At 36.5% G+C, this 14,753-nt stretch overlaps 2 protein-coding genes and 1 long non-coding RNA gene across 7 annotated transcripts in view; 1 reads left to right on the forward strand and 2 right to left on the reverse strand.

The window, feature by feature from the left end:
* The window catches only part of cdk14 (cyclin dependent kinase 14), a 225,176-nt gene extending 222,809 nt beyond the window's left edge, over positions 1-2,367 (reverse strand). For 3 of the 4 annotated variants that reach the window (XM_073925266.1, XM_073925267.1, XM_073925268.1), the window contains exon 1: positions 2,027-2,367. In XM_073925266.1, coding sequence (XP_073781367.1) covers positions 2,027-2,120 — 94 coding nt within the window. In that variant the 5' untranslated portion in view covers positions 2,121-2,367. 4 annotated transcript variants of the gene reach the window in all.
* Positions 1,924-9,503, forward strand: LOC141378098 (uncharacterized). 2 transcript variants are annotated; one of them, XR_012391788.1, is made up of 7 exons: positions 1,924-2,399; positions 3,261-3,398; positions 3,789-3,971; positions 4,109-4,167; positions 6,648-6,842; positions 8,052-8,204; positions 8,317-9,231. It is a non-coding gene; the product is annotated as an uncharacterized lncRNA (long non-coding RNA). The 2 variants fall into 2 exon arrangements; XR_012391787.1 differs by lacking the exon at positions 6,648-6,842 and having other exon boundaries at positions 8,317-9,503.
* LOC101886260 (pituitary tumor-transforming gene 1 protein-interacting protein) overlaps positions 8,668-14,753 on the reverse strand; it is a 29,690-nt gene continuing 23,604 nt past the window's right edge. The window contains exon 7 of the mRNA XM_021467055.3: positions 8,668-11,779. Within this exon, the coding sequence (XP_021322730.2) occupies positions 11,730-11,779 (50 nt within the window). The 3' untranslated portion in view covers positions 8,668-11,729. The remainder of the gene's footprint in view (positions 11,780-14,753) is intronic.

Genomic DNA, 14,753 nt, shown 5'->3' on the forward strand with positions numbered 1-14,753 from the left:
ATTAGACTTTACTTAGACTTTACAGACCTGAAACTTGTCTATAGCACTTATTCATTGTTGCTCTTGGTTGTGTAAATTGCTTCCTTGTCCTCATTTGTAAGTCGCTTTGGATAAAAGCGTCTGCTAAATGACTAAATGTAAATGTAATAACAGAGCTCAACCTTTGAATTTGTACTAGTTGGAAATGCCGTTCGAGAGCCCTCTAATTAATTTCTCACTAACAATTGCAATTAGAGAGCTCTTAAATTCAACTCTTACTAGCAAAAATAAAAATAGAGTAAAAATAGAGAGCTCTGATTACATTTTTACAAGTAAAATTGTCCAGCTCTTTAATTAATTTCTAACTTACTTTCCTAACCCTAACGATCACAGGGCTCAACAATAAGGACTGCCCTGGGGCCAGCGTGTGAGATGCTCGGGATAGTAGACAGGATCGTTACTGGCCCGATCGGGCCACTGATGCCCTGTCACTAAAATTTTATTTGCCTTTGACTATTTGTCAATTGCGTGCAAAAACAGTCAGAATGGAGAAACTGTTTGTGTTTTTAAGCCTTCAAATGCTACCTTCTCGGTTCCTCTTATCTGATTGGACGTTGTGAGCATGTTATTTTTTCGTAACAACCAGCAAAGAGACAGCAACATGGCGGCAACATCAAGTGATGATGCTAAAGGAAAACATTTGTTTCTTATGTCTTGGAAGCAGACATTTATGAGGGTACAACACGGCTAAAAAAATGAAGTGATGTTTTGTACAGTTGGCCGTCAGTTTGGCAGGTCAGCCATCTTTTGTTTTGCAATAAAATACCTGCACATTTTGCAACTTTTGTTTGCGAAACACTTTGAATTTTGCTCATTATACATTTATTAATATTTTAAAAATATTTAAATTCTATATTTACAAACATTTACAAAATGTTAAATAAATAATCTTTTGTTTAATCAATACTTTAAAATGGGGATATTTAAACGTCAGTTATGGGTGATGACCGCATGTCGCAGCTCTCCGCCAGAGAGAGCCTGAGAGACGGGCTGCAAACGCTGTTTGGATCATCTTTGTGCAGTGACGATGTTTATATTCATAAAAGGTCAGTCAAGTTAGCGTTAATGTGCATGAATTTAACGTTTTATTATTTAAAATTGTCATGTTGTAATAAAATAAACATGATTTAAAAAAATTAAATGATTGTGAAGCTATTTCATTTCATAAAAGAGTTATCATTAACTTCAAGTTAAACACAATAATAGTATATTCTGACATAAGTTTTTAATAAGACTTCAAACAATGACCATTTATGTCTGTGAAGTTATGCGCTCTGTACGGAACACTATTTTAGTCGTGTACGGAACACCGTTAATATTGTTAATAATATCACCTTCTATACACAAGCAAAGGCTGTACTTTTTCTATCTTTTTTCAAAAACTACTGGTCCAAAAGACATCAATCAAGATTTGGTTTGTGCAACAGGTATTCCCCCAGAAAATGATCACACAAACATGCTTATCTGGCTTTCAATGGCGGAGGAGTGATCGTTTGAGTGCGCTGAAAAGCGAAAAGTGTACGGAACATGGTTGGTTTACGTTAATACATTTAAATACAAATGCATTACCTACTGAGAAGTGGACAGTTTCAAATGCAGCCAATGTGTTTGATTTACGTAATAAATTTTTTAAAATTTTGTCTTACTAGCAAAAAAATTTAACTATGAAAACTAGCGCTGGGGGTTTAACTTACAAAATATATATTTATGAAATGTTGTCTCACTAGCAAAAAAATAACTATGAAAAGTAAAGCTATGTGATTTATTTACAAATTTAATTAATAAATTTAAAATTTTAATTTTAAATTTGTTTAGGTTTCCTTACCAGCCAAAAATGTAATTATGAAAAGTAACGCTGGACTTTTAACGCTACTTCGGCTTGCCATACTGTACTGATGTACGCTCAGCAACGGTCAATCAGAGAAATTGCAAACTTTCCGTTAGTAGTGACGAGCCGGTCAACAATAACGGCGTGTTTTGGACTCACCGATGCGACTGAAGCTCTCGGACAGAGTTCTCCGTAGTTTCTTCATTTTACCGATCTTCTGCACCGGTTGAGCTGCGGGCAGTAAATCACACATGTCGGCGTTCTGTCAGGATCTGCTGAGGGGCTTCTGGATCTCCGAGACGCGCCTGAATAAAGATCCGTTGTGAGGAAAAAACTGTCCTTCAGAAGCAGATACTCATTCCCGAGGACTCGACACTGCACTAGCTGGACTAATGATCAGGTAATCCGCGGGTATGTGGAGAGAGGAACTTCTGCAGTGTCTACACGCCGCGCTTTTCTTCTGGAAATAAGCTGGATGTCATTTTTTGGGATTCTCTGCTTTCGCTTGGCGAGAGAGTGCGGATAAAGCGGAGTAAGTCCCGCCTCTTCGGGTTTCCTATTGGCAGTCGAGCAGACATCTTGTCTTTCATTGGCTGAGTCAGCTGTCAGTCACATGTAGAGCCCCGCCTTACCTTATAATAAGAGGCAGGCGCGTTTGGACAATTGCAGATGGTCACATTTGTAGTTTTTAATGTCAGTGGTGCGAATCCTTTCATTTAGAAGAGCAAACTGAAACATTTACATTCAAGACTTATAGATTCAGTTTTAAATGTTTTTTGTCGTTCTGTATGGGTTGATTTAATACACAATGACATTTTATTTGTTGATTTTATTCTTTATTTTTAAACATTAACCTAATACAAGCAACATCTGTGTGTTTGCTATTCAGATAAAATGCGATACATTGATTAAAATGAATAATAAACACATAGCTAGACAAAAAATATAACTAATAGTTATCAATCTAAAAAACGTTGAGTTATTTATTTACCCCAATGATTGAGTTAAACATATTTGGTGCTTTGTTGGATTATTTTTAACCTTTTTTAGGTTATTTTTATTTTTTTATGCTTTTTTATTATTTGTTTTTATTATCTTATACTTGTCTCTTTTATTCCTGTTTATGTAAAGCACTTTCAATTGCCACTGTGTGTGAAATGTGCTATGTAAATAAACTTGCCTTGCCTATTTATTTATTAACTCAACCAGTTGGGTTGAAATTTGGAATTTTAACAGTCAACTGATTTAACCTACACAGAACAGCTGTAATACGCATGCGTGATGTTGCTTTTGAGTTATAACGTTTATTTAAGCTATAACACAATAATATTATAGTTATTTTTTATTAAATTACCTCTCTGTGTCCTGTTTTTTTATATCGGTACAATCCAAGACCATCTCTTAGAAGTGTTTGGATGTGGTGATTGTAGATTGTGGACACTGAGTGAAGCCTGCTGCAGCTGCTGGACAGTCTACAGCACACACAGCTCCATATTCTGCACGTGATTTTCTGCTTGCACAGTATATAACGGTCTGTATTTCTTTCTGTTTCTTCATTGTTTGCGATTCCTGATTATTTTAATAAAGGTATCTGGAATTTAAAATGTAATAAAAATAATGCATTTTCAATAGTTTTGAAAACTGCATGTTGTTTATTTACACAGTCACAATTATAAAATAAATAGTAGTACTAGTAGCAATAGTGATAGCAGAATGGAAACGATAAATAAAAATAACCCAATGCATTGGGTTAAAATAACCCATAGTTGGGAGGTTGCTATAATAACCTATAGTTCAGTTATATGTTGGGGTATTTTTAACCCAACTATTTTAACAGAGTATATAAATAAATTATATAATGATAATAATCTGACAATATTTGCTAATAATGTTTTTCCTCAAATATTTTTTCATGCTTCAGAGACTCGTCTGTCCCTGGAGGGTCACAGGAATCATGCTCTCCACTCCTCTATGATCACCACAGCAGCTGCTCAGGATACGGCCTGGTCCAGGATTATGGAAACCTTGGGATCATCTCGTCGCTGGTCTTGGATCGAATCAGTGACTCTGCATAGTCTGAGGGCCTCGGGATGAGTATCCACAGGTGGAAATGGAGAATAAAGAGAATAATTAGCGTAGCTGCTGTTCATAGTGTATATAAATGAAACCTGTGTGGGAACCCGCTAAGTGATGCACTGAGTGTCTGCTTTACTAAACAGATTTTCCAACTGTTCTCTACAGATTTTACTATCCAGTCAGCACAGATGAGCTCTGGACTTGACCGCTATCAGATTATGACAGTAAGGCAGTTTGTGAACAGGTTTTGTGTTGGTCAGATGTGTTTGCGCAGCAGGAATCAGCAGAAGTGTGTGTGTGTGTGTGTGTGTGTGTGTGTGTGTGTGTGTGCGTGTGTGTGTGTGAGATTTGCTTTGACAGTGAACTTGATTAAGGATTGTTTACATTAGACCGGACTGTCCTGTAGAATCTCATCTCCTCCTCCAGGTTCAGCAGTTTCCTCCAGACATGCTTTAAATAATATAACAATCTCTCCTCATGTTACACTCCAAATCAAACGACGTCTGGTTTTATATTTGATGAAAGAACTGGAGCCTGATTTAGTGTATTTTGATGACATTATTTTGTGCTTTAAAATGCTTCCTTACCTTTAAAACTTCACTATTTTATTTATTTAATACTTTAAATTGTATTCTGATGATATCATAAGATTAATATGTGCCATAAAGTGCTTTCTGTTTCATTTTTTTAACATTGAATACTTCGTTCACTTTTAATTAATGATCAAAAATCCTTAAAATAAAGCATGAATATTATTTCTGTTATTCTATTAATTCAGTTTTAGTTACATTATTCAGTCATAACACACTGTAAACAATGCAGGATTCACACAATTCCTTCATGATGTCCCGACACATGATAGATTACGTTAACTTAACAAATTCAAGTGGATTGGACACTGGATTGATTCGCTGTGGCGACCCCTAATAAATAAAGGACTAAACCGAAGGAAAATGAATAAATGAAATTCAATCCAAAGAGTGAACATCTTAAACAATAACAGTGCATTTATACAGGAGAAAGAGTAAAATATTAATTTCTTGAAAAACTCTCAACTAAAATCTGATCAGGTCTGCTGCCTAACTTAGTTTATTAATCTCTTTATCATGAATCCATAGCTGTTTTCCTGCTAAATAAATTCAAGTAAATGTTATATACCACAGTATCATCTGATATATGCAAGTGTAATGTAATGTGTATTTATATAGTGCATTTATTGTGCATAGCCATACACCCAAAGCGCTTCCCAATGATGAGGGGGGTCTCTCCACACCACCACCAGTGTGCAGCTCCGCTTGGATGATGTGATGGCAGCCACAGGACAATGACGACAGTGCACTTACCACACACCAGCTGGTGGAGGAGTGGAGAGACAGTAGCCCCTTTCACACAGTGATACCGGTAAATTTCTGGAAAATTTCCGGAACGAATTTACCGGTATTTTCAAAAAGGACCTGTTCACACATACAAACTTTCCGGAAAAGGTCTGTATGTGTGAAAGGGGCTAGTGATAGAGCCAATTCAGAGGATGGGGTATCAGGAGACCCCGTATAGTGTATCAAGTATTACTTGAAAAAAGTGAAATATTAAAGCATTTTATGGCACAAAATGATCTCATGATATCTTTAAATAAATGATAAATAAAGAACTGCAAAAGGAAAATGAATTACTGAATGAAGTTCAAGCCAAAGAGTGACAATTTCAAGTCAGTTTAACACACTGAGATCATGTTTAAATGAGAAACCGCCACAATGGCGTTAATATAATGTGAAGAAAACATTCGTAAATGAGCAGTTTTTTGGATTTTGTGATTCACTTTTCTTTATTTGCTAAGTTTATTTCTGAACATATGTCGAGAGGATCACGTGCGTATGAGTTGCTTGCAACCGGTCCCGCATTATCCAATTTATGATACACCAATCAGACGATTCCTAAGACACTATAAATACCCTCAGTTCCATATCACTGCCATCTTCAATTGAAGAATCCCCTCTTCCACCCCTACTCCTCCTCCTGTCCTAGATGGGTGGCACAGTGGCCCAGTGGTTAGCACTGTTGCCTCACAGCAAGAACATCACTGGTTCTAGTGCTTACCAAGCCAGCTGACATTTCTGTGTGTATTTTACACATTCTACCCCATGCTCACGTGGGTTTTCCCCAGGTTCCTTCCACCGTCCAAAAACATGCAACTTAAGTGAATTGACTAATCCAAATCAGCACCATAGACATGTTCCTAATCAGTAGTTATCTTTTAAAGGGTCACGAAACACCAGAACACATGTGTTGAGCTGTTGACAGTGGTATATGTGTCCCACACTGCTAAAAACACTATTAGGACACATATATTTCACTAAAAAGTGTAAATTGGTTGTTTTTGCGTTATTTTAAGCAAATTGGTACTTCCTGTTTGAAACGAATTTTTGAAGCTGCGTCACGGTCATGAGATAATAGCGTGTATTCCAGCGTGCAGACTGGACGTCTGTGCCAGAGTGAGTCTTATTACGTCTTACAGTGTGCTGCATTAATGCATGAGTAAGGCTTGGTTCAAACCAATCAGCGCGCTCTATTGTGCAACTTCATTAATATTCATTACTGTCACAGTGTTTGACGACAGAGACGCCCTGTTGTGTTGGCAAAACAAGCGTGAAGTGTTGCTTTTATAGTTTGCTGCAGTTCAGTTTTGTTTTCATTTTCTCTCTGTGAGAGCGCAGCTGGAGTCACGTGTGGATTAACAGTGTACGCGACGCTCCACAACAATAACTTACGTGTGTAAGGAGGATTATTGTTTACCTGAGAGCTGTTCTCATCTGCAAACGCTGAGATCCGGATTCGCTTGTAGTCTCCTCTTAATAAAGACGCGGCTCTAGTTGCTGGTGATTGTCCTGTCTCTACAGATTTGGTAAGTGAGCGACCAGTGCTCTTTGTTTATTCAGTTTGTTCGTATCGAATTAAGTTAACTATTGCACCGAGTGTAAACATGTTAGCACCACAACCAAACTTTAACCTCGTGTAGGATTTCCACCGCATTTTGTGACCGGAATAACACACGAGGCTTTCTGACGCTACCTGCCGTGTGCATCTAAGTTTCCGGGAAATGCGGAGGTTTTTTTCTCTCATTCGCCGTGCGGTATCAAACATTGCATGAAAAATACACGCTTAGAGCAGCTCCTCGAATCAAATATCTCGTTTTGTCGCAATCACTATCTGCTCATTAGCTACTACAGCAGGGGAGTCCTCCAGAGCTACCTGAGCTCAATTTCCACTCTCGCCTTGCAAACGGGAGGGAGCCCCAGGCTTGAGGATCTTATATGCTCAGGGCTCTCTCCTAGGACAGCATGCCAAACAACAGCTGAGTGTGAGCTCTTGAATTCCACAACCATACACACATTATACTAATGGTGGAACGGATCAGACCATTTTTTGAATCAGCCAAAAAGGGGAGACAAATGTAATTTGCTTTTCGTTTATTACACAAACAGCACTGCAAGACATTTTTGGTTGTAACAAACAGAACTTAGAACCTGTCATTTTAATAAAAATAAAATGAAGAAATGATCAGCGGAATAAAAATAAATAGTAAAATATTCAGTGAAGTGAAAAATTCACTGTTACTACTGTTGCTGATAACATTAAATGTAGAAATCTAACATCATAATTTGTACAACCCATATTTATTTTTAGTCTCATCTTCAGTTATTCAGTTATTCACTCATAAAACTTCATGTATCATTGCTAGATGATCATTTTTTGATTATTAAGTTGTCTATTTTTGATGTTTGCTGTCTACTTCTTTCATTTTTGAGCATCAAGTTAAATGCATATGACAGTGATTTTAATCTTCACCATAAACATCATCTAACTACAAGCTGTTATCCCAGTACTTCTGTGTTATTTGACTGTTTGTTAACTTAAAAGTTAGTCAGAAAAAAATGTATTTCTGCTTTTGAATTGCATTAGAAGATCTCGATCTTTCTACCAACAACTTTTAACCTTAAAATATTTTGAAGAGTGACTTTATAGTCGTGTGTAATAGTGTGCAGTGCTATATAGTCTGTGTTGGTGTTGAAACCGTATAATAACCTGCAGCACGTTTTCTGTTATTTTACAGACTTTTTTTCTCCAGATATTATCTGTTATACATTATATTATGACTAAAATGTCAATTGAGTTGAATTGTCATCATCAGAAGTGGACACAGCAGAGATCAACATCCCATAATGCAAATAAACCCTTGTGAATCACAGAAGCTGTTGATCATCAGGTATCTTTTACAGTGTGCTACACTCATCTTTCTCATTCTGTTCAGCATTTGTGTTTAATCGCAGCTGATGAACGAGAGCAAACTCTAAATGATCATCTGCATCTCCCTGCAGGATTCTGTGCCTTTGCACTCTAATGAGCGAAGCGGGACTCATCCGCAGCAGCGCTTGTCTATTGTAAACGCTGAACGCCTGCGCTGCAGAACAGGTGGCATCAAATAAGACGCACAAAAACAAAATCACCTGGAGAAGAACAATTTTCCACTCTGTGCAAATGAATTGAGCTATTAAACAGCACACGCTGCCGGAAGATCCATCAAGTGTGTGTGCTGCAGCTCGCGGCTTTTAATATGGAGGACGTGAAACTGAATCCTCCAGGCGCTGGAAACAGGAACATCGGCGGATGTGATGCGAATTTCACTCAAATCATCAGCGCATGCGGTTTCATTTCAACCAAGCTGGATGTTTCTTTAAAAGTAGAAGCTTGTTTTATTTATTAGGACATTTCAATAGGAACACATTGTGTGTATATACAAATGTAGAAGTCATTCACAGAAGCTGGAGAGATTTAAAAAGACTTTACAATCATAACTCAATCACAAAAATGAAGATTCAGTGAACATTTCAAACCTTTTCCTAACTCTAATCATCATTTGCTAAGCTCTAATGCTGCTTTACTTGTACCTGGATTATCCTTTTATTATTTTCATGCAAGTCAGTTGCAGAATTTTGTCCTTATAATGACAGAAAGGCAATGCAGGAATTCACAAAAGCATCATAACATCTTCAATTCTCTTCATAGGCTATATTAGAAGTAATTGTAATGTCTTGTGTGAACAAAGAGCTCATTTCTTAGTCTCACCATATAGTTCTTAAAGAGACAGTTCACCCAATAACGAACATTCTGTTATCATTTAGTCGATTTGTTCTTCTGTTGAACACATTGTGGAATAAATAAACAGCTATTGACTTGCATAGTACTTATTTTCTTCCTACTATGGATGTCATTCACTTCATACATTTTCTTTTCGGCGTACTCCCTTTATTAATTAGGGGCCGCCACAGCGGAATGAACCGCCAACTTATCCTGCATATGTTTTACACAGCGGATGCCTTTCCAGCCGCAACCCATCTCTGGGAAACTATGGATTTCAATAGCTGCTTTTTTCCCAGCATTCTTCAAAATATCTTGTTTTGTGTTCAACAGAGGATATAACTTCATAAAAGTCCAATATTTGACCCATAATTAATTCATAAAAGTGTGAGAAAATGTTCATTGCGGGGAGAACTGTCCCTTTTAAATTAAACGAATTGAATATATGGCAATTTACACTGGCAATAAATTATTAATTCAATGTTGGGTCAAATATGGACAAACATAACTGTTTATATTTAATTTGATAAAATAACCCAGCATTTGCTTTGTTTGTGTTTCACCCACCATTGGGTCAATACAACCCATTGTATTAACATTATTCAGAGTGTATTCAGTAAGGCTGAATGTGTAGTTTTGAGAGATATCAGAGAATAAAATTTGGATCAAATTCTTTCAAAAGACTGAAAGAGAGAGTTCACATCATGTGGACAACTGTAATGGAAATGTAAAAAATGCTGGGTTGTCTCAACTCTACATTGGGTCAAATATGGACAAACCCAAATGTAATTAAGTGCAATTTAAAAAAATTTACCCCAACAGTTTAGTCTGTCCATATTTGACCCAACATTAAAATTCATAAAAGTGTGAGCAAATGTTCATTTTTGGGTGAACTGACCCTTTAAATCCAAATTTAATTGAATGAATTGAGCATACTGCAGTTTACACTCTTAAAAATGCCAGTTTTTATTAACCTAATGCTGGGACAAATGTGGACAAACCCAACATTTTAAATATAATTAAAAACATTTCAGCATTTCTTTATCCCTATTTTATCCAAAAGTATTTTAATACAACCCAGCATTATTTCGAGTGTATACAGTTAGTTTAATGTGTAGTTTTGAGAGTTATTAGAAAATAAAAGAAAGTGTGATGTGATTTTAAAAGACTGAAAGAGAGAGTTCACATCATGTGGACAACTGTTATGGAAATGTAAAAAACGCTGGGTTGTATTAACTCAACATTGGGTCAAATATGGACAAACCCAAATGTAATTAAATGCAGTTTTTAAAATGAACCCGAATGGTTTAATTTGTGCATATTTGACCCAACATTAAAATTCATAAAAGTGTGAGCAAATGTTCATTTTTGGGTGAACTAGAACCCTTTAAATCCAAATTTAATTAAATATACAGCAATTTACACTCTTAGAAAATACCAGTTTGTATTAACCCAATGCTGGGTCAAATATGGACATTTAATAAAATAAATAACAGCATTCTCTTTGTCTCTGTTGTATCCAACATTATGAATTTATAGAACCCAGCATTATTTACAGTGTATTTAGTAAGTGTAAATGTGTTACAGGACAGTTGAGGGTCATTAGAAAATAAAAGTTGGGTCAAATTCTCTAGGAAAGTATAATGTGATTTCAGAAAAAGAGAGCTCACATCATGTGGACAACTGTTAGGGCAATTTAAGAAATGCTGGGTTGTATTAACTCAACATTTAAGTTTGTCCATATTTGACCCAATGTTATGTAAATGTAATGTTAAAAATAAGCCCAATGGTTGGATTTGACCATATTTTGGCCCAATAGAGTGTAGTATTAATTCAATTATTGATCATTATGAATTGCTCTTGTGCAATAAAAGGCTGATTAAAGATTTGTGTACTTTGAAAGCGAGTAAATGACAGATTTACCATTTATTTAGGTGAACTACACTGCATAAAAGGCTCATCTTACTTGGATTTTTGGTCTTGTTTCTAGTCCAAATATCCATAAAGTCTCAAATCAAGAAGCATTTTCTAGACAAGCAAAAACAACTGTGTTTTAAGACAAAACGAATCAAAATAAAGTGATTTTTCCTTAAAACAAGCAAGATAATCTGCCGATCGGGGAAGAAAAATACTCTTGTTTTTCGTTTTGACATAAGATTATTCAGCTTTCCCTATTGGCAGATTATTTTGCATGTTTTAAGTGAAAACTCGCTTCATTTTGACTCATTATTTCTGAAAACTACACATTATGTTTTGCTTGTCTAGAAAATGCTTTTTGATTTCAGACTTTTTCATAATTGGACTAGAAAAAAGCCAAAGAAAAGCATTTTTTTTTTTGCAGCTTACTACTTAAATTGTCCATCAGAAACACAAAAACACAAAATAATAACTCACATTCTAACAGCCTCTTTGGCCATTTTCATCAGTTGCACCTTCAGAGTAATGCTACTAAAGAAAACAAGTGTGCAAATCAGAGCAGAGAGAGAGAGAGAGAGAGAGATAACTAACCAATGGAAGAGTTAACAAGGTAATCTGGAAATGGGCTGCCATCCAGCTCCATCTAATCTAAAGTGATCTGATGTGTCTCAAAAGAGCAAAGCGAAGCATCTGAAGTGATTCCTGTGCTGCTGCTGGATGTGGAAACACTCGCTTTTCACTCGTTCTCGAACTTGCTGTATGGATGATCGGAGTCTGGGATGAGTCCTAGAGAAAAAAGAGAGAAATATAAAACATGTCATTAAAATTATTAGAAAATAATACACAACCTGGATGGTGACGTGGTTTTGCTGTTACACCTCAGAAGTGCATTATTTTCTAATAATTAAACGGACTGGAGTGCATTATTCTGATTATACTACAGTTCCCATAGCTAAATCCATATGTAATAAAATTGCTGTCATAAATATTCTGTGTAAATAAAACTCACGCATCTGTAATTATAAAAACGTAAAGGATAATGGAGCATACTCGTAATTTTACGAGGGTACAATTCCAAAATCTGCGATTAGAACAGACACGGATATGACTTTTTCCAAATTTACGATGGAGGTACTTTACAAACACCAAATACTGTTTCACCACAGACACGAAGACCTGATTACGAGCGTCACTCCACTGTTTGTAAAGTACACCCATCCGGGGGTTTACATTAACACCCGCCAACCCGCCAAATGCGGGTAGATTTCAGCTTTGACACCTCCACTAGCCACTTTGGCTGGTTGAAAATAATTTTTAAATTGTAGTTTTCCTAAAAGCAGGGTTCGACAATATAAGGATGGCCTAATATGCGTGCAAATGTGATCTTAGAATTGAGAAGTAAAATAATTGTGATCACGTGAGCAAAAGAAAACAAGTGAATACCGAATGAGAGGATGATGATCACTCGCACTAACAGCTGATGTGATGCGCGCGAATTGTGAAGCAACTGTGTCTGGAACAGGTTCTGGAAACGCAACTGTCATCGGTTCTCTTTCAAACAAACTAGACAAATAGTGATGAACATGCATCCACAGTCCTGATGCTTTTAAGAGCTTTTTTTTAAAGAGCTTTAAATGGCCTAAAGTTTACCGTGAGCATGTGATCATTCTTTCATTATCACACATGGTATGTTTCACCTGCTTTCATTTGCTTACAGCTTTATTTGCTTTTATTTTTGTTAAAATGGTTTAATTATACTTCTTAATTTTACAACATTGCTTTAATGGAAGATGAACTCTCCATTTATGTGCAGTCAACTGGTGATCCGAGAGATCTTTAGCCAGGACGGATTAATATGCATATTTTTGATACATGACAATAGTTATTTTTTAAAAGTCAATTGCTTTTCTTCCTTTTTTAAGAAATGTTTTGATAAATAAAAAGTATAGTATACAGCTATACGTACTTTGCTTGTTTTGACACATTAAAAATTTGTGGCTAAGAAATAATTATTGTTTCGTGTGGTTATAGAGATAAATTTGGTACATCGTTAATTTTGAGCCCTAAAAAAGTCATGTGAAATAAAAACTAATTGCAATATAACACTATTAAAGCATGACCCATGTGCTCATGCTCATTGAGCAAACTCATACTCGACACACACAAAGTTAAATGAATGAGGGGGCATGTGGACATAACACACAATTTAAATCAAGTAATTTTAGCATGACAACGTCAAATTTATGCATATAAAATATATTTCCCCAACAACAAAATTGTGGCTAGTGAAAATGCAGAGTGGCTAGTAACATTGGAAAAATACTAGCCATAGTGGCAGGAGATTAATAAAGTTAATGTAAAGCCCTGCACCCATCGTATATTTATCCGTCATATACAAACAGACAGAGAAAATGTCGTATCCGTGTCTGTTCTAATCCCAGATTTTGGAATAGTACCCTCATAAAATTACAAGTACGCTCCGTTTTCCTTTACGTTTTTATAATTACAGATGTGTGAGTTTTATTTACACACGAAATATTTATGGCAGCGATTTCATTCCATAAATCCACTGTTGAGATGTTGTGTTTGATTAGTCAGGTGTGTCTTTCTCAAACGTCTCCTGTGTGTACAGGCCTGGATTGGCTAATCGGGAGGACCGGGAGAATTCCCATTGGGCCGGTCCGTTTTTTGACCGCGAGGGCCGGTGTCCCTAGCTCCAGAATCTGTTGCTCTCAGCAGTCACACTTTTTAAATTTATTTACTTGACCACAGCTTTTTTATTCATTATTTTACGGCAGCTCTGCTCTTTTTATCTATTTTTTATTCATTATTTTACCGCAGCTCTGCTCTTTTTATCTATTTTATCTATCTTTTTATCTAGACGCAGCCTGCAGGTTAATGATGATATACATGAGCCACTAAACTATAATCAGCTGTTGTGTTTCAGTGGATAGCTCGTTAGTTTGCGACGCGGTAAACCTGGGTTTGATCCTCGTCTGAGTAATTTATTTATTTATTTATTTTATTGTTAAGACATATAAGACTGTTAGGGTTGTTGAACATTTGAAGTTCTAAAGCAGCTGTTTTCTCAAAAAAAGACGTGATAGTGTCATTAGAAACTGATTTGGAAATGACCTTTTTTAATAGTTTAATATAGTAAATTATTATTAATAATTAATTTATAAGTTTAATATAGTCAGTCGTGAACTGAGGTGGGCCGGTCTGAGGCTTGAAACTCCAGGGCTGAAAAGGAGTCCCACTCCGGCCCTGTGTGTGTAGCACTAGTGTCCTCCACATCTCCTCCTCCTGTTGTGTCCTGATGTTTGTGATGTTTGACTGTTGTTGCTGTGAAAATGATTCAGCGCAGTGATATTGAGCTGTAATGAGCTCAAAACCTGCCGGAACTACTTTAGCTGTGCATTTATCTGACAATTACCAAACACCATAGAGTGCTCATCAGCCAATCAGAATCAAGCGTTCAACAGATTCAATTTTAAGTCATCTGAGTGAACAACTGTTAAATAAAATGGACAGAATTGTGAGATGAAGTTGTTCTTTTTTAATTCTGCAGCAAAGACTATCTATTCTCCTCACGGGTGTGTGTGCTGTGTTTGTTTGCGCAGGGCAGATGGTGAGGAAAAGCCTCCTGTTGGTCTGGAGGTGCAGCAGGTTTTGGAGGACGTGAGCTGGTTTAAGCGGCGACCGCAGTTTATGCATGACCTTGTGTTGATTCAGACACGAACACCGCTGAGAGACGCTT

The sequence above is a fragment of the Danio rerio genome, chromosome 16 (genome assembly GCF_049306965.1).
Source record: "Danio rerio strain Tuebingen ecotype United States chromosome 16, GRCz12tu, whole genome shotgun sequence".
Lineage (NCBI taxonomy): Eukaryota > Metazoa > Chordata > Actinopteri > Cypriniformes > Danionidae > Danio > Danio rerio.